Source organism: Diorhabda carinulata, chromosome 11 (genome assembly GCF_026250575.1).
Source record: "Diorhabda carinulata isolate Delta chromosome 11, icDioCari1.1, whole genome shotgun sequence".
Taxonomy (NCBI): Eukaryota; Metazoa; Arthropoda; class Insecta; order Coleoptera; family Chrysomelidae; genus Diorhabda; species Diorhabda carinulata.
In genome coordinates this window covers 7,472,810-7,496,815 of record NC_079470.1, presented here as the reverse complement: position 1 = coordinate 7,496,815, position 24,006 = coordinate 7,472,810, and the positions used below count along the sequence as shown (strand labels likewise).

At 31.6% G+C, this 24,006-nt stretch overlaps 1 protein-coding gene across 4 annotated transcripts in view; it reads left to right on the top strand.

Annotated features, from left to right (window-relative positions):
• Nucleotides 1–24,006, top strand: part of LOC130899455 (glutamate receptor ionotropic, NMDA 2B) — a 216,533-nt gene that overhangs the window by 65,813 nt on the left and 126,714 nt on the right. The window contains exon 1 of one of the 4 annotated variants that reach the window (XM_057809406.1): nucleotides 1,117–1,582. The exons of the other annotated variants lie outside the window; for them this stretch is intronic. Coding sequence (XP_057665389.1) covers nucleotides 1,303–1,582 — 280 coding nt within the window. The 5' untranslated portion in view covers nucleotides 1,117–1,302. Of the gene's footprint in view, nucleotides 1–1,116; nucleotides 1,583–24,006 lie in introns of those variants that run through there. 4 annotated transcript variants of the gene reach the window in all.

Below are 24,006 nucleotides of genomic sequence, written 5' to 3'. Positions count from 1 at the left end.
AATATTATCTTATGTTTGTACTCAATGTTCAATACACTTTCATAACGAAATAACATAGTACCAATACTAGGAATTTAAATGATTTAGAACAAGTAATTTTTAAACTCATTTTCTTATACGACTCCTCTTTCTGAGTTATAAGTTGTGAAAGCAGAACTTATATTTAAGTATATTACATATATAACAAAATGGATTTTTAGTAGATGATTACGTATGTCCATGTATAGTGTGCTAATCTACGCTACAAGGCTAAGGGCAAATCATGTCTAGTGGTTAACAATACGTAACTTTTACAGGGACAATCTGTACAAGATACCAAAATTTTGCAATGAATTTCTTAAAACAAAGGTACTCTTTGTTTAACTAGTTAAAATTTATGGTTTAAGAGATATGTATATTTTTAGATCGTTGTACATGCCAAAGAAGCCGTCAGCCATAAAGAGACATTCTGAAGGAAATATCGTAAATTGTAAATATTTGCATAGGTTGTCCCCAGGTTGTCCCTGTAAAAGTTACGGATTGTAAACCATTGGGTATGAGCTGCCTCTAGCCTTCAGATAGAAGTGTAGAATTATTAATTCCGCCAAACACACATGGACATACGAAATGCATAATGTTCGAACGTATAATTTGGAAATTATACTTAAATATGAGCTCTGACGTCGCAAGTTGAAAGGCCTATAACTCGCCGTATGGATTGGTTTTCCTGTTACAGCATTATTTTCACGTCATATACTAACTCCCGAATTCCTGGCATGCAGTCACAGAACGCCCTGTATATTGGGCTTAGTCCGTTATTCCACTCACCGCTTTAAATATATTAAATTTCGTTGCTCTGAATGTCATAAATGTTCATTTACGTTTGACAAATCGTTTAATCACGAACGTGTTTTTACTGTATAATATTAGTATAATAATAAACGATGTACTCTAACTTAATGAGTTTCTCTGTCCTTGAAACCCTCCTAAAACTCTATATATAACCATCTGCAAGTGTCTTCTGTTCCATTCCATTACATAATCATCGAACGTGTCTATTTCATCTTTCTGCCGCCGTTTCCTCCCAGCATCCGTACAGGAGCGTTCAGCAGGAGTATTGTAGTTTGATATGGCAACGTCGCGATCCTGCCGCCAAACCGCGGTTCAGGGTATCGCGTGTATAGTGCATCATTTCCCTCAACCTCACTTTTTCTCTCTTTAAAAACTGTCTGTGATGTGCCAAGAAAACAAGTGTCTTTTATTCTACTAACATTAATATGTGTTGTCACACTTGTTCATTAAATAAGCTGTTTGAGGTTGGAAATGTCTCCGGTTACTTTCGCTTTTCTCTTGGGTACTTTATCGGGCGTTGCGACGTTTTATATCCATTCTTCATCTAACCACAATGATACTCTAAACATCGGGCTTATCTTACCTCATACTAACTTCGGAGTGCGAGACTACATTAGAGCTATTAATAATGCCGTTTCTAATTTACATAGATCGCGGGGAATAACGAAGGGATTGAGTTTTTTGAAAAGATTTAATTTCAGTAATAAAAACGTGCACTATGTACTTATGAAACTTACTCCAAGTCCAACAGGTAATATTTATGTTACTGCATTATGTCAATCAATTAAATGTAACGTTTGTTTATGTGAATTAGCTTCATTAAGATGTACATCAGAATAATCCGATGAATGACCATCTATTATTTCTTTTGAAAGAAAAATCAAATAGCTATATTTGCGCTAATTGTTTTATAATTATTGATGTTTTTAGAAAAACTTGAGGTGTATTTGATATATAAATGTTTATTTCATTCATTTCTCATTGTGTTGATTAATTTAATTAATGACAAATAAAGTAAGTGGGTACGGGTATAGGGTACGAAACGAGTCGCAGATCATTAGTTTAAAATTGTATTCATTATTTTTTATACACCTGTTGATACATATTGTTTAGTTGGTGTTATAATTAGTATTTTTGAGAAAAAAACTACGATCTTTGAGGAGAACTTCAACAAATGAATTAGACCTATTTATTTTGCGAGCTCATTCTATTTGGATGTTTAACAGCAGGACATTTTAATGTTGATTTTATTGGTTTTACTATTACGGTAATTTGATTACTATAGCGGGTAAATACTGAGTTAAAATACAGAGAAAAATCTATTTTCACAAGTAAACTGGAAATGTAGGATTGAATTATACCTACAACTTGTTGCATATAAGTGTTATAGAACTGTATATTTTAGTAACAAAATTTACCTTCTATACCTCGATAGAAGTAGTTGATCGACATTCGCCTTAGCAATGCAGTTGTCACCCTTCCACCATATATTAATAAAGTTACATACGAATTTTCGAAAACAATGCCCTATATACAGAGTGTTTCTATATTCGACCGTCAACGCTCTACCACAGAGAGATCTCAATAAATGATTCATTTTGATAAAGGATTACGAACCCTTACTGGGCCTAGTTGCTGTGATATAGGGTTATATCAAAATAAAAAATTTGTCATAAATGAAGAACGCCCTAAATTTTTTTTCTAAATTTAGTGACCAATTGGCTCCTTAATAAAGTAATATTTATTTTGACATAAACAACCTTTAGAAAAATTTAAGTAGTGTCGCGCTGTCAGGGTTATTTGTCACTTTTATCCCCCTATTTTTTACGCCACTGGAGCGAATTCTTCTTTTAATTTTGTTTTAATTGCCTGATTATTTTTAGTTAAAAAACTAATAACGCTTTACGGAGTTAAAATGAACGGTGTTGTAGAAATTTGCTTTTGAACGAAAGTCTGCAAGCACATATGTAATTTACAAATTAATTAATTAATCATTTAATTTCGAATAATGATTAAGCGTAAGTAGTTCAAAACAAATAAAAATTATTCATAATCGCAATTTCAAACAAAAATTTATTACAATAATAACAAAATTGGCAATGAAAATAAAAATAATAATAGAAACATTTCAACGAATAATATTGTTTGTGATAGAGATTTAAATATTTTTTCCTTCCTAAACAAAACATTTTGACTTAATCAACAATTATCAAAAAGGTATCGATTACCCTTGTTGGAAGTCAACTTACCACCCTTGGGAAGTACTGATTTATGCCAAGTAAAACGTGTATTTACTGATAGTAATAAACATCATTCCTAAAATATTTTTTTTTATTTTCCTTTTGCAGTGATAGTTTTTGTTTGGCACCATTTCTTGAAGAATTAATACGTTGTTCCACACCCTTTCTTCGATTTTACTGGCAGCAGCAACAGAAAAGCAATATTTGCTGATTTTTCTGTATCCATTTAGCTGTTATACAAATCAATAATTTAAAATTTTCTCAATTTTAGTTTCCTGCCCTCGCTATCGCTAATTATAAACTTGCTCTGGCCTTTTTACCTGCATGTTTCTCTAATCTAATACCTTACTTTGATAATACTTTATATCGATTATAACATATCAATCGGCCTATAATTAATTATTTTATCGCATTAGTCGCTTATATGATATGACCACGTTCTAGCTCTTGAATAAATTTATTTGTTGTCGACCTCCCAGTTTATTAAAATCTCAGTCTCCATTTTAAAACGACTTCTTCATCTACAATGCCTACCAGAAGCAGAATTTCCATTAAATTCACTAAATTCCATAACCTATCGCCAACATGAAATTAAAATTCCGTTTTGCATTGTTTCTTATCCATTTTTCAATCTATTTCAAACTTGCGCAAATTGTTTAGAAAGGTCTGAATATCAATAATCAATTAGTCACCAGAGATATTCGCATTTTCACACATTTTCTCATCCCGGAAAGTTTCGAGAAAAATATGGAAAAGCTGGAGCTTAAAATCTTTGAGAGGTAAGAATTTATTTTATCATTGGCAATCAATTTCTAATTTGCTTGAAGATGATGTTGATGTGAAAACAAATAGTGATGGCGAAGACTAGTCTTTGTCTTACAGTCTTGGTCTTGGTCCAGCAGATGAAGTAAAACCAAGACCAGCTTTACGTCTACAAGACCAAGACAATGACTAAGTATTGCAGGTATTATGCAAAGCCAAGACCAAACATATTATAGAATAGACTCTTGTATTCATACGGATTTTCCTTTCAACGTTTGTCACAAATTGAGCAATGAAATAATAACAAATTTATAATTTGTAACAATAAATTATATAATAATATATCGACTATAAAGAAATCAACAAAAAAAATATTTGTAAAACGAATTTACGTGAAACTTGACAAATAATCCTACAAAGATGTTAACGCCACTCAAATTATAAATTTTGACTACTATCTTAGTTAAATAATTGTCACAATATATGAAAATTGGCCGATAATATTTTTACATATGTAAAAAGTGAAAATTTTCAAAATCATCCTATATAAGACAGTTGATTTGTATCTGCTTCGTTTTTGGTTACTTTATATTTCTAGAAATTTTCCATGATATTTATACCAACAACATTCCATTCCTCATTTCTTAATCGTTTACATACTTTGATGTCTCCAACAAAAATTAATCAAAAAAGTGCAAGAATCTTTGAGCAAAATCAATACTAAGAACAAGACTGAACATTATTACACTGCAAGGTCAAGACTACATATTAAACTGCAAAAAGAAGATCACGTATATTATATGAATTCAAGACCAAAACTAACCTGGTCTTGGTCTGGCATTTACTTTTCACTAGAAAACAGTGTTATTGGCAATTGAAAAAATTTGTAAATTCGTCGAATACCAGAAAGAAAACTTTTAGTGAACCAATCAGTAATAACAAAAAATATTTGTGTTATATTTATCAGATTCTGATTAACGATAAGGACCTATTAAATCAGCAGAAATCCATTAATAGCGATGAACAAACATCTAAATTCAAATTAATAGTAAGATTCAGAGAAACTACATATAGTTTTAGATATGCCCAAATGAGTACTTTATTTATTGTCATGAAATTGCTTCAAAAGGTTTATCAATTCTGTTTACGGGAGGAACAATTTTCAGATCACAAAAATGGGATTTTACGAGAAAATTATATAATCAAAACATAATCGTCAACTATAAATGAATGGTACGGATTAGGATTGTGTCAGACTTTTTCAATCATTGAAATATTGCAAGCAACTGGTTCAAAAATGTAATATATTACAGGATTCCATTATTCATGTTGAGTACACAGAGACAATGCTTCATATTTAGCATTTAGTACAAATTACTAAAACGTTAAAAATAATTATTTCAAAACAATAATTTTATTAATATATTCTTGTTTCCTAAATTTTTACACAGCTGAAAGTAAATATAATTTTTTTATTATAATCAAAAAAATTTTATATTAATTCACTGCAGTGCTTTGGAGTTTGAATATTTTCAAAAGAAACTTCATATGAATACAAAGAACATATTTCAGTATAAGTAGTATTAGTAGTCAAGTTCAATATTCCTTCTCAGATTCTTAAATGAATTCAGTGTTTTCCAACAGATAATCGCGCCGCATCGACGACTACTCCACCCCATTACTTGTGAAAGTGGCTTGTCAGTGAATCAAATAATTTCAAATTAACGGGGCGTCATTCCCCTCTAAAAAGCCATTTCCATTTGATAACCTTCGCAATCTAATTATAGAAGTTTTGACACATAAAGACGTAAAATAGCAACTCCTTAACTATTCTCATTCAAACAAAATACGGTAAATCAGAAGCCGCTATATTCCTGTTGGTGCCGATGTGTACGTGAGTCGAGATAATCACGTTATGAACAATATTATCAATTCATATTTCATCAATTTCATTCGTCTATTTTATGTGAACAATTCTAACTTCTGCAAAATGTTAACTTCATAATTTCCATTCCAAACACCGTCAATCTAACCTAATAGGAGGTAGAGATTGTGTTGGTTGTTTTTCAAAATAGTAAAGGATTAATCATAGAAATATATAGGTAACAAAAAATATTACATGCCATATTCTTTCTCGAGATATGAAATATATAAAAGCCAAATGTACATATTTATGAGATATTCCAAACGAGAAAATGCAATCCCTATCTTCAACCCCCTAGAATGACACAGGTACAACTCACATTTTGGAACTTGAGATACATTGATTGAAAGGTCGCTCCATTCTCGCTTCAAAAATGTTATCGTTTTCAAGTTTATCGCAACAATGGTGAAAGAATAATATAATAGTTGAAAAATTTAGAGCAAAAACTCAAACAATATACCAAAGGTAACAATGATTTCATAATCAGAGAGGTTTGTGGAATGCACATCGTCCGAATGAAACTGGTTCGGTACACTTTCTAATTATTAATCTTAAAAAAAAAGAGAAATAGAAATGCTAGTATAAATGTTAATTTCCATTCGAGGATATCTCAAAAACCTTTTGAATTCACAATTTTATGACAAAAAGATTGGTATATTTTTTTCTTTTAATATGTCAAGCGAATAAATTAAATTCTCCTCAAAGTAAACTTATTGCTTGTTCTATAATAAATATTGAGTTTCAACTGTGAAAGGTTTGACATGAAGCCTCAAAAGTAGATATTTGTGCAAAAAATATTCATTTTCGCGTGGAAATTATAGTCAATTCAATTAGTATGACTGAAGAGAGTTTTTTCATGATAGAATATTTTTTTAAGTGAGCATTTCATGTTTGAAAAAATAGAAACCAAAATTGTGGCGCGAAATTCCGGATTCACTTAGAAACGAACTACGAGGCATAGTGGAGAAAAAAAAATGGACAAATGGAAATTTTCTAATAAATGTAATGTTAATTAACAAAGCCACTTCCACAATAAATGATTGTCAAATAATCATTTTCGCTATCGGTAAACAATAACTCAATAAGAAACCGAAAAAGCCAGTATTTCCGAAAATGAACTATTTTTCACTGTTGATGATGGCTGTTCCATTCATCATCTAAGTATATGGTAGTCCGGGAGACTATGCCTATTTTTTATGTTATTAATAAGAGACTAAATCTTCGAGAACAGGTTCGAGACGCCCAACTTTTCCGGTGTGAAACTTCTCGGTCATTGATTAACTCTTACCCTTGACGTGTAGCTAACACGAAGGCTGTCATCTTCTGAAGCTGAGATCTTGAGATAAAATCAAAAGAATAATTGTCCTACAAAATGCATAGTATGATTTGAGCGTCCTTCATTCTTAATAGGTCCAAATAAGAGGGCGATATAAATTATTGATAACGAGATAATATTTTTTTACACTTAAATATTTATATAACAAAATGGCCATATATGAAGCTTCAATAATGAACTACATTTGAGTGAATACAGCGGAGACTCTTGGTGAAAACATGAACGTAGACAATATAATTGATTATATTCAACGGCTCATTTATATATATTTTTTAAAGGGTATCGAACTATATATTGAAATAAAACTAAGATATAAATTAGGATAAAAGAAAATTATTCTATTTCATTAAAATTTTCTATTCATTTTTATTATTATTGAATTCTATCAGCCCAAAATATATTTAATATTGACATTACTCTACTCTGCCTTTTATCTTAGTGCCGTACATAACATCAGAGATATACTACATTGAAAGAATTTAGTGAAAATGTACGTTTTCTTTTAGTTTATCCTTTCAATCAAAAATCCTCTTTTCATCTAATTTTGCTGGCATACCGATTACTCGGAAAAGAAAAAAATCGTCACCTCATCATGGAAAAGTAATCTCTTTAAAGCTCATTCATCGGAAATGATCATTAACTGACGTTCAGTTTTGAAATTGGATCATTCTACTTATAACCATTCATTTGAAGATTCTTTCCCTTTCTGCTCTCCACATAAATTTGAAAACAATTTACGATTTTGTAGTCATTGGCTTGTGATGATATTCTAGTATAATATGCGTTAAATCAAGTACAAAATTGATTTTTTTATAGAGGGTGTGTCTTGAAATACAGAACTAATAGACTATAAACTAAACTTATAAATTTATGGATTCTACAAAGAACTAGGTAGTTCCTCTGAAAATTTGTCAAAAAATATTTATGGGATGCTTCTTAAAACCTTAAAATTATTGAATATCTAGTATCTGTGTGTAATAAGTAATCAAAAGAGTTTGGAAAAAATACCTAAAAATTTGAAATTCACATTACATTGGGACAATAATTCCAATAGGTATCCATAATTCAAATATAGCTTATATGTGTATTTTATTAATAAATACAGAAAGGATAATAGAAAATAAACAAAGGTGAAAGTACACATGGATAAAAACATTAGAATATATGAGATTGAAACTAATAACGAGAAAATAAAAAAATAGATGATAAACAACTCTACTACAGAGCATGAACAAAAATACACAAAGAAATAAAAGCAGCAGAAATAGAACAACCAAGGAAAATTGCAGAGAAACGAGTATGGACGTGATAGGAAATGAAGTTGAATGGAACCAATAGGAATCGAAATAGTTGGAATATGTTTCAATTGGCACGGGCTCAGAAAGAGAAGACCACTGCTTTGACAAAATGATTTCCCATTTAAAATTATTTGAATTTAAATACATTGCATAAATGTAACTCCGACAGAGATAAAATCTCTTGTGTGTGATTTCACTCACCTCCGGTGCAAACTATTGGGATCTATTAGTCCTTATTTTACCCTCCATTAACGTATCATCTCGAATTACCAAATTTCTGTCTTATAATAATGTGACTTTGAAGAATCATGAATTTAGCTACTTAAATTCAAGGTTCATTGTATTCATTAAGATTAGTATTACACGATCTCTTAATGGGGACCAACTTCATAGATGATTGATTCTGGGCGTCACTTGGACACTTGAGTTCCAATAAGGTATCAAATCACGTACTTTATTTTGTATAGTTGTGACTCTACCGACCATACTTATAGATAATTATAACCTTTCATACAATAGGATTTTTGAGTATTTAAGAGTGGGCTGTGAACAAATAGTCGTCTTAATATTCTAGCGGTGGTTTGTGTATGGTCTCCGTATTATTGGAACCACGTTTAAGTATTTATTTTATTTTTTAATAAATAGTTTATTTCAAAGTAGTTCTGATGATTTTTAATACAATGAATATGGTCAACCATCATTGGTTAGCCCGAAGATACCATTATAATCACAACAAAGTCTGATAATAAAAGTGGCAATAAAAAAAGGAGTCAAAGTCTCAAAAAACTTTGCTGGAACAAGCAGCACAGGAATAGGGAAAGAATGTAAAAACAATACGACATAAGATTGAAGTAACAAAGGATATGTAAGAATGGAAAATGGATAAAAGGAGGGTGAAAAATCAAACTCCAATTAAGTTTCTTTAATGGCATGAGGAGTTCTAAAGGAAAGGAAGTTACATGAACATGTACTTGGGCCTTAAAAATGGATTTATGTTTTTAAGAAAGCGAATAGAAAATTTCTATCAGTTGAAGTTAGTCCTAATAGATGCCTCACCACTTTCCTTTTGCTAGTGGCAATAGGATATGCTAGAAAAAGTCAATTTTTGTTGATATTTTCATGATAGTGACATCTGTCGTTTTTATACATGTTGATAAAATATTAGTAATTACAGACTTGTTTCAGCATTAACTTAAAATCTAATGAATACTGCCAAGTATTGTTATGAACAGTGTGAACTTTGTATATTTTCGATATTGTGTAATGAATTGTTGCCATATAGGTTGCATTGTTTGAATCTATTATTCAGGTCTCTTGAACAAAACAAGAGAAAATCAATAAATATTACAAGGGAGTAGACGAAACCACTTTAAAAATGATTACCAAGGCTTTTAACGAATTACCCTATCCATGAAATTCCTATAAAATATCCGTTATACAACTTTCACGGTTCTTGTTCTGTCATTGTTCATTTTTAAAATTATGACATCTATAGTTTCCCGGTTTTTTTATACGTTGAACATTACGGTTATGAAAAGCGTAATTCAAAGTATGAATGTTCTATAAAAACTCATGTCTACATGGAAATTAATGTGTATTAACATACAATGTGTACCAGATTTTTCCTGACGAGACAACTTTGATATTTCATGCTACATAAATGTACTTTTCACTTTTATTTAAATGTTTTTCACTACATAATCCAATAAATTTTGACATCTTATATTAACTTTGTAGGTATATACATGCATTATAAACTCAAATTCACTTTGTTCTGTCATCTTTCTAAATTAAATTTCAGTTTATAGAAATATTCATTATTATGTTCATATATAAAAATTACATTTTAGACAGATAAATAAATTGATAAATTTTATAACGATCAGTGACATTCATTCAAGGTTATGTACTTTAATCAAAGAGAATACAATTATAAATAATTTTGAATGATAATATGTTCTGTTAGTAGATATATTGCAGAAAATGATACAAAGGAAATGATTAGTGAAACGGTCGAAAGAGAAGATTATGGGGGAAAGAAATAGGAGAATAAGCTATATCATGTATATTAATATTTTCATGTGTATTAAGATTTTTTCGAAAAATTGAGGAGGTTTCTCATTTTTTGATTCACAGAGTTGTAAGTTATCTATTGCAAGTATAAAATATAGTTCTTCCAATATCAATTGCAGATTCTAAAAACCCTTGCCAACAATTTTTTTTGATCTTCCGTAGGCGTAGATAACTAATTTAAAAAATTTATTATTTTTATTAAAAATATGTATATCTTTTCTAGATGATGTCTGTTTTCGAATAACGTTATTTTTATATCATAAAAAAATACTTATATCTGATCAGGAACCCAGAGTCTTTATAGAGTCGTTTTATTTGAAGAATATATTATTTCTCATATGTAATTTTCAATAATAGCTAGTTTTTTAGTAAACTGTTAACCACATCTCCCTACCTTAATATTCTATATCTTAAATTACTTCTAGATATTAGTCCTTATCATAATTTTGTTTCTTTGTTTTCGTTTTAAAATTGGACGTTAAATCTAGCACGTCAATATTTTGGATTAGATTTTAAACGCTTTGTGAAATGTTACTCACCTGAACACATTTTGTGAAGCATTTCCTGTAAATCCAACTCTCTATGACGGCCTTATGGTCCTTACTCAAACGAAAAAAGGCAAGTCTTTTAAACTCATTCTCTAAAAATTATATCCAGTATTCCCTAAGGTGACATAATCTTCTGCTATTTTGTTTTTCAGCAGTTCCGCATTTTTTTATTTTTATTGTCGTCTTTTCTGAAGCGTATAATGTGAAAATCTCTCGATATTTTGTTTTTGAACTTGCGAAACTTCATGAAATTACACGAACAGTGACATGTTTTTCAAAAGATAGGATTTTTATCTTTAATTCCCATATTAGTCTGGCTCATAGTCTTTTTATAAATAATTTTGGTTTTTGGATAAATAACTGTTCAATATTTAATCACGACAATGTTATGTTGGATCCACGCGGTACAGAATTTTATTGGTAGAGATAGCATTCATTCCCAAGGTCTACCCAATGAATCTGTCTTATTAAATATTCTTTGGCACGACGTACGCATGATTTGAATAGGTTCTATATTGTAACTTTTAATTGATGATTAAGTTCTTTACAAAAGGGATGTTCTTTGACTTTTTGCTTTATTGCACTAATGAAGATTTCTAAGTAATATTTGGTGCTAAATATTCTTTTAATGATAGTATGGGTGAACCAGACAATTTAGTCTTACTTAAGTAGCTTTTGATAATTCTTAACGTGTTTTTGGAAATTGTACTCACAGACACAGTTGCCATAGTTTTAATAGTCCTGGAAATATTAATATTATTTAGTTATTATAAATAAATATAGATAGATTAAAAACAAGTAAGTTACATCTTTTTAAATTACTTTCAAGCGATTCTTATAGTTAATAAAATTTTAACACAAGTAGTATGTGGTCTTAATAGCACATAAAATGGAAAGACGGAATTATAATGGATCTGAGCCACTCAAAAGAAGATCGGGAAATGCCATGCCTTTCACTCAAGTCACACACGCCAATATCTTTCAGATTTTCATTTAATTTTAAAATAAACTGAGACTTTTACTCTAAATTCCAGGCCATAGGCGAGGGCCCACTTCGCCCTCAGTTATCTGTCTTGGATTGCACCGTCAATTGGATGTACTGTCTAGTTTGCACAGACAGAATTCTGTAGATGATTATGGAAGTCTGTATCATGTTGACTGACTATTCGTAACGAGTGTTTATATTTTACAACCATTTAAAAATTCCATTCCTAATCCTAATAGATCGTGGTTTGTTTGACATTATTGCCAAGAAAATCCCAAAGAAAAGTTTTCAAGACAAAATGATATTTGGCAATATTGAATTGGAGAAAGTCAGTTGAGAGTCAAGAAGGGTGATTGTATGTGATTGAGCACTTGTAGTCGTTAGTTCGGGATACTTAGAGTGTCATATTATTTGGCTTGTCTACAGTTTAAGTAACCATTACGAAGAGTGAGAGATATGAGCCCTTCTCTATTGAGCAACGCGTAATTATGAAGCTCATCCTCTGTGATAAGGTGAATGCCCAAAATTATAGCAGAGTTCTTACACCCATTCTATAATAAAAGTGAAAGTTTGGTGCAGCCGTGTAACTAATGTAACTAATAAAAACATTACACGTTTCGAAAAAACTTGGTGTCGGCTATTAAAGTATCCAATAAATCATCAGAAAAAAGTGGAACTCCAGAAAAAGTTCCGTAAGTTGGTCTCCAGCTATGACAATGAATAAATGTATCATTATACCTCGCTATCAAGCCAGAAAATATGGAAACAAAAAAGAAAAACTGAGAAAGCCAGAAATCGATTTCTTGCGGAGATACTGTTGGCCACGTTTTTGTTTTTAGAATTGGAGGGAAGAGTTCTTACATAGACGTCAAACCATCAACGCAAGTTACTACTGATTCAAATTAAGCTCCAGTACTTACCCAAAAGATGAAACTTCATCTGTTAAGATTTGTTCTTAAACGGCAATACAAAGCCCCACACAGCAGTTTAAAAGCAGCAGAAATTGATATAAATGATTTGGAAAATACTTTATCATTTACCTTACAGATCAGACTTATCGCTATGATAATTTGAGAAATATTGAAGAAGTACTTGGAGACAAGTGATTTGAGACCAACCATCGAGTGAAAATATTCGCGCCCAATTTACAATCTTATGTTTGATAAGCGAACGTAAAAAATATCGATAGAATAGAGAAAACAAACAAGGAAAGATAAATATTAAACATCAAACTGGCAGAGAGAAAAAGTGCGGAGGATGTTTCTATGCAGGTTGTAGAAATTAATTAGAAATTTGCAGGTTATACATCAAGAGGAAAAGACTACTAATGTAATGAGATATTAAAACTCTGGAGTCCGTGGATTTATAAGAGGGGAAGAAGAAGACCGTAAAAGCTTGCTGGACGAAAATGGACACAGAACGGTGTTGCTCTTTTCAATCAAGCAGGCAATATATCGGGAACCACTATGCTCAGACACGAGTTGAAAACGAAATTCAAATTGATTGGTGGTTTAATTGAAAATTCTCGATTGATCCCTTTTATAGCCCAGATGTGATGCCCTGTTACTTATGAAAAATGTACCAAAGAATCGGTCCTCTTTATACAGTGATACGTAAACGTAAACGTCAACAAGTTAGTTGTGTGTTCTCATACATGCATTAATAAATTTAGTGAATATTTCGAAATTTTATTCATCGGACTTGTAATTTCATATTTCTATCATAAATATCTATCCAATTATTTATAATGTATAGATGAGCATGGACATAAATACGCGCGAAAAATTCATTTACTCTCAAAATAAATTAAATTAACTCTCGAAGTTCATCCAATTGGTTGGAGTCCAGGTTCAATGATAATGAAACAAAAAGTAAATAGTGAGAATAAAACGCAAGTTGGAAAGTCCGTATCAGCAAAAATTCGACCTACTTCTCTATATAAAACCAAACAAAAATGAAATAAAATAAAAAATAACCATCAACTCTCGTATATATATATATATATATATATATATATATATATATATATATATATATATCTACATCCTCAACAACATAAAATATCATTAATCTAGATTATAAAGCAAAAGTTTTTCGCCCCGCACCAGCGAGCGTGACTGCCTTTGGCTTGTGGTTTCTTCTGATAAGAAAAATCAACAAAAACTCCTCTGGCTCATAAAACCCGAAGAGAAAGATAAATTGATGAAATTCTCTTTTGATTAACAATTACGACGGCCTTATGTTTTCCTCATAGTAACAATTTCGCAATTTGGATAAGAAAATATTTTGAACAAATAAAATGTTCGAATGTGAAGTTTTTCCCATGTACGACGCAAATACTTCGTTATCTGAGTGTACCAGCGGTATTACAAGCGGACGGAGAAATAACTGTAATCGATGAATATTACTTCAATAAGGGTTGTTCTATTGATTTGGTTTTATATACAAGAAGCAATGAAAAATTAGGGGCAATATTGCACATTAAAAACAATTGCTTGAATTAGGAAGTGGGATTTTAAATTCAAAAAGTATTAGAAATTAATATAATAACTCCTGTCACTTGGTCTCGATTTTTCAGTCTCAATAATATTGTGATAATATGTGAGTCTGAAAAAGGCACGTTATTCAATAAGCCAAAAATGATGGCTATTACACACGAGGAGGATTTTGAACTATTTAACTATTTTGGAGATTTTTAAACAAGGGCTTACATTAAAAAATATTTCCTATACATTTTTATCCACTCAATACAATCATTTTTAGCATAAATATCTTGAGTAACATTTCTTGTACAGAATTTTCCTAAAATAATATTTTAGGAAAATTAATTTTAGTTCTATGTTTTCTTCGTGTTTAGGAAATCACTTCGTTAGTTTAAAAATAACTTGAGTACTCAACAAGATAACCTTCAATCTATTGTAGTATATTGTAACTCAGTTTAAATCATTCTAAAAGACTAGATAGTTCGGAAATTCGCTATTTACTCGGCACCTAACCAAAATATTACACATTGGCTGGATTGAATACAGCGAATACGCCAAGATTATAACGAAAAGTCAACAATAGAGTGCGCACAACACGTTCGTGTATCTTCAATTAATTATAATACTGCGTGAATTGTAAGGGAATTATTTGACCCACCGCATCATTTCAAAATTTGAACTATTTACATTTATGCAACTAACTCATAGAGGGAGAGGAAGGGAGTGGTTCTGAATTGTTCAAAGCACTTGTTGATACTTGGGTTAATTATAGAAGTGGACATTGCCGTTAGATGTTTGCAAGACGAGACGTTTTGTGTTTTCAGATGGATGTAGAATGAATGGAAAACTTCAAAAATTCAAATTGTTCAGAATAACGTGAAGCTTCATATTTCATTTCTATATTTGTTTCAAAAAATGGATCGCAAAACTTTTCACGAAAAAAAAAAGATTCTGAACCAATTAATTAATCAACTTCATGAAGCAAACTTTGATTCTTATATATAAATTTACTGCTATGAAGCATGTTATGTATATACACCCTGAGAAGACTGACGGATTTTCGCCGAAAACATTGCATGCACCAGCTGAAGCTACTCGTGTAATATATGGCACTATAAACCATTATGAATCAACCACCGATGATGACGATAATAAAATACGTAGAAAAAAGTAATAAGATGAAGCTAACTTCATCAACAAGAAAAATGGTATAGTACTTGCCGTTAGATAGTGGGAATCCAAGGTAGTTTTTTTTATAATGTGACTCGTATGAAGTCAAGTTTCCCCTACGGATCTGCTAAATTTTAAAAATGATTTTTTTTAGTATGTTCACTTAAGTAACAAAGCTTATAATAAAAATAAGTTGAAAAAATAATTTTCAAAGCTTGAATTTAATTTAATCACTTTATGCTTACAGTAAATATTTCGAGACCTATTACAGCTTATAATCCTTTGTGTGATAACGCTTTTCCGTATGCCACTATATCATCAATGTTGTAGAAGTATCTCCCTTAGGATTGGTAAAGGGACTTTTGTGAAGTTCGAATGACAAAAGAAAGGAAGCAATAAAAAGTCAACAGATGTATCTACGGTATAAGGGGTTTCAATTTATCTAAAAAAAGACGAGCAACATACTTGGAGATGTATTGTACGATGCTGCTTTTTCAGATGTCAGTCGTTCCGTGAATTGAAGAAATTTCTGGAAAGTTATTAATTCAAACTTTACTCTTCTAAGGCGATCCTATCGATATTTTATTATTCAGACAATTCTCTGTTGATTTACTGTTTTTCAGAATTTGATAAATTTTGAACCACGTATTTTGAGTAACAGCAAAAAAAAGTAAAATGATTGGCATACCTTGTAGAGGAATAGGAAAATTCAAATACTAAAATTTTCCATCATATATTTGATTCCCAATTTCAAGAAAATTATTGAGCTCCAGCTTCAATTGAAAAGTTGTTGGTTTTTCCCAACAACATGTAATATTACATATTACGAAATATTTCACTGTGAAACAATTTCATAGAAATTACTAATTATTATATTTATTTATACCATTTTTATTATTGTCATATTTAGTATGAAAAATACACGATTTTCATTCACAAAATACAAAATGAACTGCCAGTTTCTCCAGTGACTAGAACCATCATTATTTTAAAATGAAGAATAATGATCTATGTTGGTTCTTAAGAAGAAATTGGTATCTGTCCTCTGTACATTATTACTATATTATTGCCTAACTGTTATTTCACATGATCTTTTGATAGGTCTCTTGAAAAAACTGTCCACACACATTTTCGTAGAATATTTCGTGTTACAATAAATTGGTTGGGATGAAAATCACATTTTTTATATCGAAAGGATTTCATAGAACAATGGACTACGAAAAATGCTGGAACAAAATGGCAAATTTCCAATTTTAATCGGCCTCTCAAATGTATCATTACAAGAATCTATGAATATTACATTTGATTCTAAATCGTTTATTTCGGTGCCTCATACACATATGTATTGATAAACACAGAATTTCGCCTCTTGAAATGAGATTTTCATATTAGGCTTTTTGTTATTTCTTCTCAAAACTTAAAGAATAAATGTGACTACTCTAAAATACAATTTTGATTATATACAACGTTTTCAGCTTTTATGGAAATTTCTCATCCTGAAAGTGGATCCGTATTCCTAGATTGTTTCAGAATATATTTAAATCTCTAAGAATGGAAACCGAACTATTTTTATGTCGATATCCTCCGACTACCTCTGTGACTTAATCACTGAATTTATCATATCTCTTATCCTATCTTTTGTTTATTACGAGCTATGATCAGATGAAAGATTACAAGCCACAGTATTTCCAAACTACATATTGTGTTTTCCTACAGTGGAGATAGTGCTATTAACCATGCCACTGGTGTGGAGGGGTGGCCATTCATTTTTATGGTCAAAAACCGTTTCCATATCTGACATTAACTATCCAATCCAGAAAATATATGATGAAAAAGCAATGGGTAGGTAATATGCTGGGTTCCACGAGCCTTATCCAATGAGTACTATGTTATAGTAATGATATATTGTCTAAAATTCCTTATTCTGATGGCATTACATCAATATAGGATAATAAATTTGGCAAAAATGAAACACCATGGATCACAGACTAGAAAGCAACTTAAGATTACATTTTCTACATTTTTGGCAACCGGTATTCGTATGGAGCTGATCATTTACCTGGAACTTGGTCGTACCAAGAATATAGATTGTGTAGTATCGAAAAAAATTGAAGGGTATCCATACTGCTAAAACAACGCATAATTTGTTGCGAACGTTGAGATGGGAGTCTTGAGACCTTGTGGTAATGTCGAAAAGTCACAGACATACATGTCTTTCAACTCACTTATGTGTTTTATATTTATTATTAATAAATATTTGTTCATTATATCACTCCTATATTAAACCACATCGGGTCCTAACCTGTAATAGTCCGGGAGATGGCGCTGCAAATGCAAAAGTCACAGTAAGCCAACTGATATTAACATCGATAGTTGATCTTATATGACTAATAAGTGAACCGACCGTCAGTTGCTCAAGTAGCGGTGGGTGCAAGTGTGGGAGGCTGCGAAAGAGGTAAAAAAAAATAAGTAATAGTACGCTGGCTGAAACTTTTTAGTTAAGGTCATGAGCAAAAAAAATCGTCAGCTGCAGCGTGGAGGGGGGATTTTGCGTGAGCTGCCCGCATGAACATGGTAAAAAAAAACGTAAAATAAAGTTATAATATACCGAATGAAATTCAACTACGTGATTCTTCAAATAATTTCCAGTACGAAAACAACAATCAGCTGATTGTGTAGAGGTAGAAAGATCGTCAGCTGACCCAGTTAAGATTAAAAATTTTGGAGTATTGCTGTGAGGCTGTTTGCTTTCAAACACATATTTTGCGATACATTCTGGCCTTGCTTGAACCCATAACACGACCTTCGAGCTACCTAAGCCTCTTCCCTTAAAATTTCAAAGCAGCATCTGCCTGTCCCTGTGGATCTTTGTCGTACACAATCAGTTTCAGTTCTCCTCGTCGAACGAACGGACGCAAGTTTAAATAAATCGACGATTCAACCGTTTTGTGTATTCTGTGGCAAAAAAAAAGAAAAATTGTTATTTTTTTCTGAAAAAACTTCAGAAAAATGTATTCCGATATTGGAGATTCGACAGAAAAACAATCTGTCTTTAAAAAGTGTTAAAATGCCGTTAGAATTGAACGATTTTCAAAAATATATGTGACGTTCTTATTTATTATGGTTTTTTCATGTTCCATGCATTGTAAGACGTTCCATCGACATTTGGGAGTATTTCAAAGAAACTGATACAAATGGTCACGAAAAATAATGCGCGCATTATTCTAGTTGCATTCGATCCTTATTTTTCGCCATCGATTAAAGATATCGAGCATTTGTTAAAAGGCAGGGTGAAAGGTCAACAGTACCGCATAAATGGGCCCGATCAAGTACGCCCAGCTAATTTTGCGAACGAATTGAAAAATGTGTATTTCAAAGCAGCCTTAGTGGAATTTCTTTGTTACGACTGGGGAAATGATTATATGGCTAGCTACATAGGCAATAAGACGGTTTATATTAACTACGAGTTTTGTTATAAATATGAAGTACAAAATAATGAAGTTCTACGAACCGTCGATCACAATTTATTTTGTCCAGCTCACGAAGAAGCCGATACAAAAATTGTATTTCGATGTTCACGTTACGATAAGATGCTCAGACACGGATATTTTCATAATAATGCTCGGCAATATGAATACAATTCACAACGATATGAAAATAACTATGCACATTGGTTCCGGAAATTCCTAAAGATTCGTTAATGTCACGAAATTATATGAAAAATTGGGAACCGATAAGTGCTCTGCTTTGCCGGGATTCTATGCCCTCACAGGCTGCGATTTCAATCCCGCATTTTACAGGAAAGGAAAAAAAGCCTTTACAATTGTTGTGAAAATTACAGGCATATATGCAAGCGTTGGGGGATATCACAAATATTCCGAAGTCTTCATAACGATTGAAGGATTTGTTTGTCGCTTGTACGGGTTTAAAGCGATAAACGATGTCAACGCTACACGAGTTGCTACCTTCACGAAAAATTATCAAATTAATGATAAAAATACGATGTACGTGAGTGGAGAAACCGTATCGATGGGGCGATCTTCCCACCATGTAAATCCGAGCTACGCCAGCATTTACTGCTCACTTCATACATAGCGCACCTTTGGAGCCATGCTCACCTCCAAGACCCTCGTCAATTATCTCCCACGGACTGGGGATGGGAAGAAAAAGACGACAAATATGTCTTTAAATAGTTCGAAGGAGATCAAGTACCCCTATCAGTTACCAGTATAACGGATAGCGGCGGAAATATTGGCGGTATGGAATTTTTGTCGCTGACACTTTCTTTGACCTATTTTTGATCATTCACATGCTCATTTACAGATGATGGCGAAGAGAATCGAGGTCAAGAGCTTGATCAGAACGATTTCCTGCAGGATAGTTCGGCCGATGATTCGTCAGAGAACGATGACGATAGCGATACCATCGACAACGAATAAATTTTGCGATCTTCTTATTTCTATATTTCGATTTTATATTACCCTTCATTTTATTTTGGGTTCATTTCATTTTACACTCGATTTTATTTCATATCGTGCATTTTGTTACAAATAAAACGATACAAAAATATACCGAGAAAGATTCTGTGCATTGCTAGAATAATTTTTACCTTTACTGCGTCAGCTGACGGTCTTTCCACCGCTATACACACAGCTGATTGTTATTTTCGTACTTTTAATTATTTAAACAATCACGTAGCTTAATTTCATCCGGCGTACTATGACTTTATTTCACGTGTTTTTATTACAAGATCATGCGAGCAGCTGATGCATATTCTTCCCTCCACGATGCAGCTGACGATTTTTTTTTCAGCTCAGTATAATGTCAACTATTCGTGGAAAAAGTTTCAGCTGGCGTATTATTACTTAATTTTTTTTTCACCACTTTCGCAATCTGTCAATTCCACACTCACCGCTGACGCTTGGCAGGGCAAGCAATCGGCGTAAAATCACTGCCGAAAATGCAACGCTACCTCCCGGACTATAAGGATAATGAACTGAAAGGGGAATTACGAGATATAAAATGTACGGCTGTCCAATAAGAAACATTATATTGACGTATACGTCCTTGCCATATATAACAAAAAATACATGAGGAGTTTCGTCGTCGACAAATCCCAATTTCTATGCTTGTCACTTATATTCGGAATAAACAACATTGAATGTGTCTCAGCGTGACTATTAAGTTAGTTGGTTAAAAAAGTTCACAAAATAAAGTTCAATATTAAAAAAAATCTTTGATAAGAACTTCTTATTACATATCTATATTTTTGATAAATGGACGATTATGCATATGATCCAAAATTCCCTTTTATATAAAGGTGATATTGATATTCTTTCGCTAAAAATACAATGGTTTTAAAAAAAGAGGTTACAATTAATTGACCGTTTATAGTTATAATCCTAGTAAAATAACTGTTTTCATAGATTATTTGATATAAATTTGGCTGGCAAAGCCGTTAATATTGCTTATAAATGAACCCAAATATGTATCAAAGCAAAAATGAAGCTATTAAAATAACTTGTTAATTGAACAATGTAGTGCAGGCGCTAACAGGTGTTGATTATGCCCAGATCTTTACCCAAAACACCGAATAACAAAAAAATCTATGTGCCAGTAGATGTGTTGGTTACAGCTCATTCTATTTGATTCTACTGCTGGATATTGTGCCGCATATTTTATGCAGTGAAATGTTAATACGCCTGCAACATAATCTTCTTCGTAATAAGCTAGCACGTCTAGAATTTTTAGATTTATGGTTCGAAGGTTCTTATTCAGCCAAATGAGTTGGAGAAAATTCTGTGAAAGCTACATCTTTGGATTTTATGTAAAAAATCTTATACATGTATGAAATCAATATCTTAGAGTAGTATAAATTAATTTCCCAGAATATATGCTTCGGTTGAAATGTACTAAAAATAATTTGCACTCAAGATTCTTTACATTTACATTCGGCTGTCCAAATATTACTATAGCATATTGCTTAAAAATTTTTGGTTATAAACACAATGATGGAAAATTATATACACGACAATTCAATGTTCTATTGAAGGTTTACACGGGCCTACATATGTTTCTTGAATGAACGTACCTGACTTCCCTCACATTCTTTTGTTATTACATTTTAAAATCCAGGTCTTTTAAAGTATCTGATGTATCAAATCATTTCATAGGTTTCTATTTGGAAATAAGTAGTTCATGTTCCTTGGATGGATGATTATGAATTTATTCTGTAGCATTATTATGCTATGTACTATTTTGTTTGACTAAAACAAATGTTTTAGGATTTCTATAACAATCTAACTATTATTGCAATATTGGTTTTTTGAAAAATATCCTGTCGATGTTAATCAGTTTATAGAAATAAAAAGTTCTGTTTTCTGTTTGTTAAAAATTATTATTATAGTTGAGGTTGATAGAATGTCACAGCATAACGATTTTCCCAGCAATTAGATTCGTCCAATACAATTTGCATTCGATGTACCAAAATGAGCATAGAAAGTAAAATAAAGTGACAAATGTTCTCCATTAACAATAATTTTTGGTGGATGTCTATTATTATTTCCGAAAGCTTTCAATTAAATGGGTACTTCATGTACAGAAGTACATGAATATAACGTATTAAGCTTTAGGCATAAATTGATATAACATTCATGTTTGAAGAGCAATATTTGATAATCTCCAAACTTATAATCACATAATAATCAGTTGGTTATCCAGTTTCGTTTTGTTAATAGATTATTTCAATTACAGATGAAGTAAAAACTGACTGGACTCTATCTTAAGAATCAGAAACAAAATATTGAATGATTGTATTATGTTGATTCATTTGCTAGAGAAAGAAGAGCGAGTTATAACATGTTGTGCTTTGAAAACCAGCTTGAATCTAATCCAAGTTTTCTGTCATAGGTCATTATTGGTGAAGAGTAATGTTATTTTTAAAACCAATAATCAAAACAACAATCAAGTCAATTAAAAGACATTGTCTAAAAAACTGTCGTTAAGTTAAATGGGCTATTGGCCTAATAATCGATCCTCACAAAAGTGAAGGAGTTTTATTACAAATATTATGATTCTATTTTAAAAATATTGTTAGTGCATCCATTCATAACTATTGCTTCAGTCAAAGTACAAAAAAATATTATAAATAGTGAAATGAACAAAAAAACTGTTTTGACATACATGTTTAGTACCATTCTCGACTCACAATTACACAAAACAAACAATTTTATACCAAAGCTATGTCTTTCAAAAGGAATGTATTGTTAAAAATGGAACCTTACTTTTAAAAATACTAGTGATTGTTCAATTACAAGTTTGTGAAATATTCGAAAGCATTAAAAATTTTCCAGATTAACATCTCGGCAGGGTGGCTATTATCGGTGCAATATAGTAATTTTGCAAATGTCCCGCGCAATATGTATGTTCTAGGAGAATAACAATGGATTATCTCATCCAATAATCCGCAACTATATATTTTCTAACATGTGACAGGGATAGAAAGCAGTACATTCTATGTAAGATAATTAAGTTGATCTTCTTATGAATCAAATGCTTGTGATATGTCAAAAGGTGGCAAATCCACATAATAAATAAATTAAATAAAGTTAAAGAGTAGTGTGCCAATCTACTTTCTCTCTATATCAGCAGTTCGGCCTTAAAGTCGTAGATATAAAGTAAGAAGTCTCCACAATACTCTTTACATTCCAAGAAATATGCTTCTTCGTTATGGAGGGTATCTGCTGGTTTCACCTGGTACCTTGTTGTTTATACGATTTCAAACGTTTTCGTCGATTGAATTTATGAAAAAATGTATATTGTTTTCGCGAACCTTGTTGTAGAAACGCTAAAAGCCAACAACTAAGCGAATTTAGAAAAATCAAATTGAAACAAAAACAATCCAATACGATGACACGCAAAGTAAACTATTTATTAGAAAAAAAATTACTACATCAAAGTACGCATACATAATATCCAAACTACGAGAGTCTCTGAAAAGTTTTCGACTTCAAGCTTAAGATGCAAACTGGCAATTTATAATGAAAGTGTAGAACAGGTTATGTCTTTTAAATATTTAGGGGTTAACATCACGAGCAATAGGAACTTGAAACAAGAAGTCAAAACGCAAACAACAGCAGCATCTAGGATATCAGGATTCTTTCAAACCGTGATATGGAGGAATAAATTTTTAAGTATCGAAAGCAAAACACGGATATATAAAACTTGTGTCAGACCAGTAATGACACACGCCATAGAAACGAGGGCGGAGACTGCAACTACTAAGCGGAATCTTAGAACGACCGAGATGAAGACATTACGCTCAATAACAGGGAAAACACTAAGAGACAGAATAAGG